General features: G+C 32.4%; 2 protein-coding genes across 2 annotated transcripts; one reads left to right on the plus strand and one right to left on the minus strand.

Annotated features, from left to right (window-relative positions):
• Nucleotides 1–202: 202 nt before the first annotated feature.
• Aasdh (Aminoadipate-semialdehyde dehydrogenase) lies at nt 203–4,850 on the plus strand. The gene is made up of 7 exons (XM_065500295.1): nt 203–429; nt 490–804; nt 863–1,147; nt 1,217–1,668; nt 1,790–2,799; nt 4,044–4,313; nt 4,372–4,850. Exons 1-7 carry the CDS (start codon nt 203–205, stop codon nt 4,759–4,761), a joined length of 2,949 nt encoding a protein of 982 aa, XP_065356367.1. The 3' UTR covers nt 4,762–4,850.
• Nucleotides 4,851–4,859: 9 nt separating this feature from the next.
• On the minus strand, nt 4,860–9,800 carry mus201 (rad2 superfamily protein mus201). Its single transcript, XM_065499362.1, has 5 exons — nt 9,620–9,800; nt 9,378–9,553; nt 8,140–9,314; nt 5,978–7,659; nt 4,860–5,739 (listed from the first exon to the last, which is right to left on the minus strand). Exons 1-5 carry the CDS (start codon nt 9,705–9,707, stop codon nt 4,868–4,870), a joined length of 3,993 nt encoding a protein of 1,330 aa, XP_065355434.1. The 5' UTR covers nt 9,708–9,800; the 3' UTR covers nt 4,860–4,867.

Genomic DNA, 9,800 nt, shown 5'->3' on the forward strand with positions numbered 1-9,800 from the left:
GCGCGTGGAAACCCCATGTTATCACAGCTGCACTCAATTGCAAAGCAATATACCGGTAAAAGTAAAAATTTTTTAAAAAATGAAATATGGGGAACAAATAACAATCAATATGGCAACATTACAATTCATTTAATGCGTTACCAATCTTTTCTTTCTAACAAAAAAGTGTTGTCAACTCGATACAATAATTTTGTAAACAAAAATGTCTGAAAAGTCCTACAATTTAAATAATTTACATAATTATGAAGATAAACCATTCATTTATGAACGAAAAACATTAGAAAACGAAAGTATTTATAGCTATAAAACAATTGTACAAGAAACAACAAAATGTATACAATATTTCCAAAACTATCAAGTAGAAAATCATGTAGGTATTGCAATCAATATTAAAGAACATACAACTGCTTCAATTATTTTATTATTAAGGTAAATATAGTATTTAATTCTTATATGATTCGTTAACTAATATTTTTTTTACCGTTAAAGCATACTTAACCATAAATGTCGATTTTATTGCTTGGACTTGGAAGAAACAAAGGATGTTGATACTTATTTGAGGTTAAGTGGGGTTAAGTATGTAATATCTTCCAAAATACTTAAGCCGGGGGATAATTCTAAAATGCAAACAAAGAAGATTCAAATTTTAGAAGATATCTTCTATTTGGAATTAATAAAATCTGACGTTATCTCTTTTAAAAATGTGAGGTTATGTTATACTATAGCCACTTCGGGTAGTACTGGTGTTCCCAAAATGGTGCATGTACCTTATCAGTGCATAGAACCTAATATTAAAGCCTTAAGGTATTTACAAATTTAATTTAATTCATATAAAATGTTTATATTTGTTTTTTTTTTACAGTCGTTTGCTGAATATACAACAAAATGATGTTATTTTTCTTGGCTCTCCCCCTACTTTTGATCCGTTTGTTGTAGAATTATTCTTGGCTTTAGAAACGGGTTCAGCAATATTAATAACTTCTAAAGAAATTCGATTTCAACCACAACATTTACTTAAAGTAATGTTTCCGGCGAAATCAACATTAATGCCAGGAGTAACTATATTTCAAACTACACCTTCCCTGCTACGTTTGTTTGGTAAACAAAGCATACATGATGACATTTTGGGTAAAACAACAACTTTAAGGTATAAAACAACACATATTAAATATAAAACAAGCTTTACAGGAAAGAAGTATTATTTTTTAATTTTTAGATGTTTAATCTTAGGAGGGGAAGATTTCCCTTCTAGTTTAGAACTGAAAACTTGGCTGCCTTTGGATTTCCCTATATCTGGGAAAAGCATATACAATATTTATGGTATAACCGAGGTATCCTGTTGGTCTAGCATTTACGAATTTGATGTTAATGACAAATCTGATCGTGTGCCCTTGGGTAAACCTTTAGATGACTTTACTTTCTTTCGTGTAGTTGATGAATTTGGTAATATTTTGAACCATAACGATTGTAAAGGTGAACTTGAGATTGGCAGTTCTATTAGACGTTGCTTTATACCACAGTCTGATGATAGTATCAAGATTATTGAATTAACTGATACGTTGTATCGTAAAGCTGGAGATCTTGTAGAATGTAATAGTAATGGACACTATTATTATATAGGACGTACGAATAATACCATAAAACGTTTGGGAAAACGATTGTGTTTGGGTAAGTGGAATTTAATATTTTTGACTTTCTGAAAATTAAGCTAATCATAAATCGTTTGCTTTTACTATAAAATTTAAATTACTATAAGATTTAAATTAACTTTGCAATGTATTTTTTTTAGATTCATTAAACAAAAAGGTTGAACATATTTTAAATGATAAAAATATGTCTTATAAAGTAATTTCCGTATGGCACAAAGAATCCACTAAACTTATATTTTACCTAGTAAACAGCAATAATGTGCCAATCGAAGAAAAAAGCTCAATTCTTAAAATTTTTAAACAAAATTTAGAAAATCATGAGCAACCCGATAAAATATTTTACAGCAATGAATTGCCTTTAAATCGTCATGGTAAACTGGATCGTAAAACGATTTTAAATCAAATATTGTCAACAAAACTAAAGCAAACTCTAACACCTTTAGAAATATTCAAAGAATTTTTAACAAATGTAATGGGTTTCCAGCTAAATGACCACGAAGAGAAGAAACTGAGTGATTTAGAAACAGTTAAGCGTTTGAAATTGTCTACAGATATAAGCTTTTTTAAGGCGGGTGGTACTTCATTTCAGGCTTTAAGTTTAGCCACCGAATTGGCCGAACAAATGGAACAAAGTGAACAGCAACGTATAATAGTGGAAATGTTGTTGGATGATACCAGTACAATTGAAGAAATCTTAAAATTTCTTCTAATGGTCACAAGAAAATTAGAAAATGAAAGCTGTGTGCTTGAAAGTTTACAAAATAATTTCACAAATCTCAGTTTAAAGTTGCTATGGCGTCATGATCTTAAAAAATGCATTGATGCTGCACCCTCTTTATACGAAGATAGTATGGTAGCAGTTGGTTCTCATTCCCATTTATTAGTCACAGTAAATGCCACAACTGGAACAGAAATTTCCCGTTTGGAATTAAACGATCGCATAGAATGTCCGGTGGTATTCGTTACACCACAACTGGCTTTAGTGGGTTGTTATGATGGTTTTTTATATGGCTTCAATTTTAATAATGGCTCTGTAACGTGGAAGCTTAATGTTAAGGGTATGATTAAAGCCAGACCATTAGTTGTTAAGAATATGATTATTGTAGCATCATATGCAGAGGATTACAATGTAGCGGCTTTTGATTTGAAGGTAAGTTGTAGTTATATTTTCTTAACAGTGTATGAAATAAAACATTAGGTGAAGTGTCATAACATCCATATACGTTATGTCTCACCAAAAATTTGGTTATAAAAGTGTCACTTTCATTTAAGAAAAAGTAAGTTTTCCAATAGTAGACATTAGTGTAAGCTGATTATGATTCGCGTCATATACATATATGTTATATACTCTGAGTGACAATACAATGGACACTGCTTTTGAAAACTATATTCCGTAATTTTAGTTTTCAAAAACATGACCTTTAACCAAAAATATATGTATGTATGTTTCTATGATAAATTCAAATCTATTGATTTGATAGTAAATTTTAGCGTTTTTAAGCATTAAAGTTTAACAAAAATATATGTATTTATAGAATGTGATTATACCTTTTAGCATTGAGAAACATTGGATACTTTTAAATTTCTTTAAGAAAGAAGTCTAAAATAAATTCGATAACGTTTTTTATATTAAAAAAAAGTCAAGTTTTTGGTAAAGAAATTTATTAAAATTTTTAGAAAAACAAATAACTACAAAGAAATATCAATTCCACTTTGAAAACGGAAAGTGGTTTCATTCCGAAAGAAATTTTCGTTTTACATTTTCTGAAGAAGCTAAATACGGAATTATTCCACTTTCGATCGGAATGGAATTCTCTGACAAGTCTGAATGTTTTACCCGTTATATCAATATTTATTTTATTTGAGATTTTCTTATTGTATGTTTTTCGCACAATAAGTTTTTATACCCTTCACCTTCGTGAGAAGGGTATATATAAGTTTGTCATACTGTTTGTAATTTCCACAATATAATTTTCCGACCCTATAAAATATACATATATATTCTGGATCCTTATAGATAGCGGAGTCGATTAAGCCATGTCTGTCTGTTTGTCCGTCTGTCTTGAAATCAATTGTCTGAAGACCCCAGATATCTTCGGGATCGACATATATAAAACCATAGTAAGTTGGACTTACAATGGGTTAAAATCGGGAAAAATATTTTTTAACCCGAAATTTTTATATCACCAAAACATTTTTTTTTTTAAATTTAAAAAAATGTTTTGAAATCGATTTGAATATCTGAATTCGTTTTCAAACCGACAAAGTTACTCGAATTTGGTTTACAGAACACAGGGAATTACCTTCCTCGGTGTGAAAATTGATCGAAAATCATACATTTTATAAAACAATCCTCTATATTTTGTAATTATTAAATTATGGTAATTTTTCAAGTCTTTGACCTTAATATGGCGCTTAAAACTTGGCACCAAAGGAATATTTTCGTCTCCTGTGCAAATTTCGGAGGATTCAGTGTTAATTTGTACATTAGATGGTACCTATGCTTTAATACAAGCTGAAACTGGTGTCATTAAATGGTGTCAAAAGCTAGATACTCCCATATTTTCTACCCCAACAAAACTACAAACATCAAACGAATGTTTTCTAATTTTGGCAGAAGTCAAGGGTCAAATTTCTATATGCAATGAAGAAAATGGTGAAAAGGTATGTTATTAACTTTTTATACATTTTAGATTATTTTTTAATGCTTAATATATTACAGTTGAATGCTTTTCAAACCCAGGGCAATGTATTTTCCGGTATTACTTTACATCATCCCCATAATGAAGACCATACTTTTATAATATTCGGTTGCCATGACAAACATGTTTATTGTTTAGATTTTCACCACCTAAGCAAAGAATTGTGTTTATTGTGGAAGTTTTCTTTAAATGCTGCTGTGTATTCTACACCTATTGTTATATCAAATCGTTTCGTAATGTCCTGCTCTACTCAGGGATTGATGGTGTTATTGGATGCAGTTAAAGGGGCTTTAGTAGCATCTTATGACCTAAAAGCTGAAGTGTTTTCCACACCCATTTGTTTAAAGGACTGCTACATTTATGTGGGTTCACGTGATAATTATTTGTATGCTTTTGAATTAGAAAAATAAATATTTATTTAAACGAATTTTAAAAAAGTACATGCTATTTAATGTTACACTATAATTAATTATTTTAACTTAAAGATTTAAAGTTGTTTTTTTTTCTATTATTATTTTATGTTTTACGTTTTCTTTTAGTTTGTTTTGCGGTGGTTTTTAAAATCGTTGCTGCTAGTTTTTTATTAGCTTCCATTTGTGCCAAGTCCTTTTCACGTTGGGGTATAATTTCTTTGGTTTCCGGTAGATTAACACGTTTGCAGGCCCTTTTGATGGGACCTCTGGCCATTTGTGTGCTACAACTGGGTTCTACGGCTAAACTGATATCATTTACTAGATTTAACTCCAGCTGCTCCTCTAAATTGTTCACAGCAACTTCCTTCTTTTTTCTTGCTCCCTGCGCTGTGGCTTTTCTAGCTCTTTTGGCTTTTGTGGGCTTTTCCGAGCTCTCATCTGATTCCACATTACCCGACATTTTTTCAATGGCATTTTGCACCCGTTTACTAACCTTGATTTGCCTTAAACTTAAAGCATTCTTAACATTGAAATAATTCCGTATCGATTGTTGGGTACGTTTCTCATTTAATTTCTTTAAAACGGGCATTAGAATGTCATCGGTTTTGCTGGCAGTCCAACCAAACGTTTTTCTAGTAAATTCTCTCAATGATTCGACGTCTGGATGACCCCAGGTGAAGGCATCTTTGTTCTCATCTACTTTGGGTGTTAAGTAGGCTTCTACTACGGCAGTATTGGGAAAACCCTCATGTAGTTCGATATTTTTTAATTTTTTCTGTAGAGCCAAACGTGCTGAACTGCCAGGTGGTGCGGCTGCTGTCTTAAAGGTTTGCCACCAGTTGCGAAATGTTTGTAGAGTGGCTAGAATGTTGTGCATGGATGTATTTGTTGAGTCCTGCGGGTTGTTGGCCTGATCTTTAGGGGTAAAGGAAGCCAAAATCTCTAAGGCAGTTACGGCACCAATACCATGAATTCCTGCAATATTGAAAGGGTAACGAGGAAGTTGATAAACGAATATTTTAGTGAAAAAATAATTTTGGGTGAATGAAGATAGTGAAATAATTTGGTTCAAAATTTAATTTTTTTAGAGAAAAATATTTCCGTTGAAAATAAATTTTTTTTGAAAATTAATTTTTATTGGAGAAAAAAATATTCGTTGAAAATTAAATTGTTTTTTAATGATGTTGAAAAAACAATCAAATCAATCACTCACCTGTTGTATAATCACTTCCCACCAGACACGCCAATTGTATTAATCTCGCACGATCACAATTAAAATCCTTTTCAATTTGTTCCGAACGAAATTCCAAAACGTGTTTATTTTGAGCAAAGAAATTCTTATACACTGTGCGCCCGCCAAATAGCCAGATATCACTGTCATCTGTTATGGTGCCATTGGTAAGTTGAACTATGTCCAGAAATGCACACTGAGCTTCAGCTTCCATGGGAGCCACAATAAAGGGCACACCAAAGAGTCGTAAAAGATCTTGACAGTCAGAATTCATGCGTTGTGTTATTGACATGCCCATACGATCCTGGCGATTACGTTCATTTTCCAAGTCCTGCCTTTCTTTGGCCAAATCAGAGGCTATAGTATTAAGTTCTTCGCTAGTTTTTTGTGACTTTAAAATATTGGCCGCTTCCTTAAGAATGTCTTCTCCACTTACTGGAAGTGATTCCTTTAAAGGTATGAAGTCATTGTCCAACTTATCACCTGTATCTTTTGTTAAGGATTCATTTTCCTGTCCAAACAAAGTTTTATTGGCCTTTGATGGCTTTTTGTTGGGAGAGGGGGAATTACTGCCACTTTTGCGCCCCGATTTAGGTGTTTTACGCACAAAGAATGGTGATTTAACGTTTGGCACCATTTCGTTATCCTCTTTCAAAGGTTTATCGGGTGTACGTTTTACCACATAATTAACATTGAAAAATTCGGTAATTGCGTGATTCTTGGAGGGAGTTTTTAATTTAGGAGACTTGGAGCTGATATTGGGAGATTGATTTGTGTTGCGCATTAGTTGTGGCGGTGGTGTTGTTGCACGATTATCATTTTCATCACTATCACAGACTTCTATGACTTCGTTTTTTATTTTAGAAAATTTTGAACCCGTTTCATCATCATCGGAGATTTCTATGACGGACTCACTTAGTTTTATGTTTTCTAGTTTGATATTTTTAATTTCATTAGCTTGTTGTTTTAATTCATCTAAAATGGACAGAATTTGTTCAGTCTTTGGTGGGGTTTTAATTTGTAATGTGGCTTTGGGCTCCTTACAGACATCGCTGTCTAAAATATTAGTGTTTACTTTTAATGTATTGCCTTTTTCCTCTTTTAGATTTTCTGTAGGAGTTTCCTCTATTATTTCCTCCATTGTTTGTGTGTCTGCAAATATATCTGCAAAAAGATCATCTTCCTCTTCCAGTGGCTTACTCAAATCGATTTGAATATTTAAGATTTGCGAAGATTTTGGTTTTAATTCATCTTCTTCGGTTAAGCAGGGTGGGGTTTCTTCTATAACACATTCATCCTCCAAGTCAAGAAGTTTATTGTTAAGTTTATTCAAGTTACTTAACGATCCGCCATCAACTACTTCTTCTAAATCAGAATCGGTGGCATCAGAATCATTAACATCTTCTAAATCTGAATCGGTTTCATCTAAATCTTTTGTTATCTGTAATTCGTCGCCAGTTTTACCAGCATATTTTACTTCGGAATTTTTCTCTATATTCAAATCGGTATTAGATTTATTGGTGTTTGAAATAATCTGCTGAGAATCTTCAACTTCTTCTAAATCTGAATCGGTGTCATCGGAATCATCCGTAACACAAAGACGAATATCTTGACTTTCATTTTGGTTATTTTTTTCTTTTAGAGTGTCTTCTTCAATTGGTTTTCTAAAAACGTTTAAAGACAAAGACATATTGAAATTAAATTTAATCTAAAAATGTGTTGATTACAAAAATATATTATTAAAGACACTTTAAGATAAATATTGATTCTGTTAAATAAATTTTCTGAAAAAAATTATAAAATATTTTTCCCGATTTTAATTCATTGTTGGTCCGAACTTCTAAGGCGAAATGTCTCCATCCATATTGTTTATGTTAAAATGGGACGATTTTTACGAATTTATAATAATATGTATATGAAATAAATAAATTTAAATACCGGGACTATATCGCATATATTGATGTATCAATCATGTACGTAAGATATTTAGAAGCTTCGGAAAGTTGATATTAACAGACATACGGACATCCAGAATATATATAATTTATGGTGTCGCATATGAAAAACGTAGAAATTACAAACTTATATATACCCTTACCACTCATGGTGAAGGGTATAACAATTCACAATTAATGTCTACTTACTTTTCATCCACCTTTTTACTTGTATCTCCAATTAAACGCTCCAAGGTCTCATCAATATCCTCAATTGCTTGTGTTTTCTCTAAAATACCAGCAACTTCTTCCTTATTCATGCCCGCATATTCAATCATATATGAACGAGCCGGACCCTTGGCAGCATTTTGTAAACGTTCACGCTGAGCTTTAGTCAATTTAATACTTTCATCCGAATCGTAATCATAGTCCTTTTCATCGTAGACTTTGTTAGCATCGTCTTCAAGCGACAAAGCAATAGCCAATTCCAAATCTGCATCGTATTCATTACCCAATTCTTTTCCAGTCACTTTAGAGGTGGAAGGTGCTTCATTAATTTTACTGGCTTCCTTTGTAGATGTATTTTTTTCATCTTTAACTTCAGCATTTTCCTCCTTGATGGTTTCTTCTTTAACATGTGCTAGTTTCTTTTTCAAATCTTTAACCAAAAGAAAACGTGTATGTTCATCTGATGATATTTGTTTTGTACCCTTTTCCATAATATCGGTTTCTAAGATGCCTTCTTCACTAAAGATATTTGTTAGCTCAGCATAGGTTAAGGTACGACCACCCATTTCCTGTTCAGCTGTTTCAAGGCTTACTTGTACATCACGCCTTTTAAGCAAACGTTTCATTTGGAAAGTACTGAAATCATCACTGCGCGAAGGCAATTCATGCAAACGACCCCATGATGACTGTTTACGGGTTTCCTTTATGTCCACCAATATTTCATGCCTAACATCAGCTGGCAGTTGTAGAAACTCTTTACTTCTCACATCGATACCTTGTATATTAGAGGTATAAGCTGTACGAGGATTTGATTCATCAAATGAAGAATCATCTGCTGATGCTGAGGTGCTGGTATAATCATCAGAGCAAAATGAGCTTTCATTAAACGATTCGTCTGTTGTTTCATCTTCAGTTTGGTTTGGATTATTCTTAGAACTTGAAGGCAATTCGGGAAGCTTAAACATCTCATCAACAGCATCTTCTTTACGAGCAGCTTTATTTGCTGCTAGTTTTTTAATGGGTGATGTAAGTAAAAGTTCGGCATTAGGTCCCAATGCCTGTAGGACTATTTTTTCTTTAGCCAAAGATTGCAATAATAGAGCCTGTATACGATCAGCTTCATTGTTTAGTTTACTGCGTTGTTGTTGGCGACGGGCCTATATAGAAATGAATTTTTAAACAAAAGTTTAACATACAATTTGTGTATTATTTGAACTTACTATAGTATCTCTTTTCAATTGCGGCACACAACCATCAAATACGAATACGGGTTTTACCCGGTAATACATTAATTTGCATAATCTGTGAAACAAACCCAATAAATGGGCATTATTGAGCGCAGCTCCTTTGTTATCTTGGAAACCTTTAACGGCCTGATGTAACCATATTGATATATCTAGCAATTTTAAAGTTGTTTTTCTTATTTTTTTTTAATTTTATAGAATTTTCAAAAAGTACTTACCCACTGCTAAAATTTTTCCTTCCAAAGTTTCTACCGGCACAGGTTTTCCACATGGCTCTATTAACTTCCACAGGCCGGTTACTCCCATGTTGTATGAATTATTTTATTTATTATTTTTTAAATACACTTTGTTTATAAAATACATAAAAGACAATTGTGAAATTAATTAATGTTTACAAAA

Source organism: Calliphora vicina, chromosome 2 (genome assembly GCF_958450345.1).
Source record: "Calliphora vicina chromosome 2, idCalVici1.1, whole genome shotgun sequence".
NCBI lineage: Eukaryota > Metazoa > Arthropoda > Insecta > Diptera > Calliphoridae > Calliphora > Calliphora vicina.

Coding starts and splice junctions, on each gene's coding strand:
- Aasdh (XM_065500295.1), top strand. CDS start 203: ATGTCTGAAAAGTCCTACAATTTAAATAATTTACATAATTATGAAGAT. Junction 430..489: donor TCAATTATTTTATTATTAAG/GTAAATATAGTA, acceptor TTACCGTTAAAG/CATACTTAACCATAAATGTC. Junction 1,669..1,789: donor GGGAAAACGATTGTGTTTGG/GTAAGTGGAATT, acceptor TATTTTTTTTAG/ATTCATTAAACAAAAAGGTT.
- mus201 (XM_065499362.1), bottom strand. CDS start 9,707: ATGGGAGTAACCGGCCTGTGGAAGTTAATAGAGCCATGTGGAAAACCT. Junction 7,660..8,139: donor AGTAAAAAGGTGGATGAAAA/GTAAGTAGACAT, acceptor AAACGTTTTTAG/AAAACCAATTGAAGAAGACA. Junction 5,740..5,977: donor GGGAAGTGATTATACAACAG/GTGAGTGATTGA, acceptor TCAATATTGCAG/GAATTCATGGTATTGGTGCC.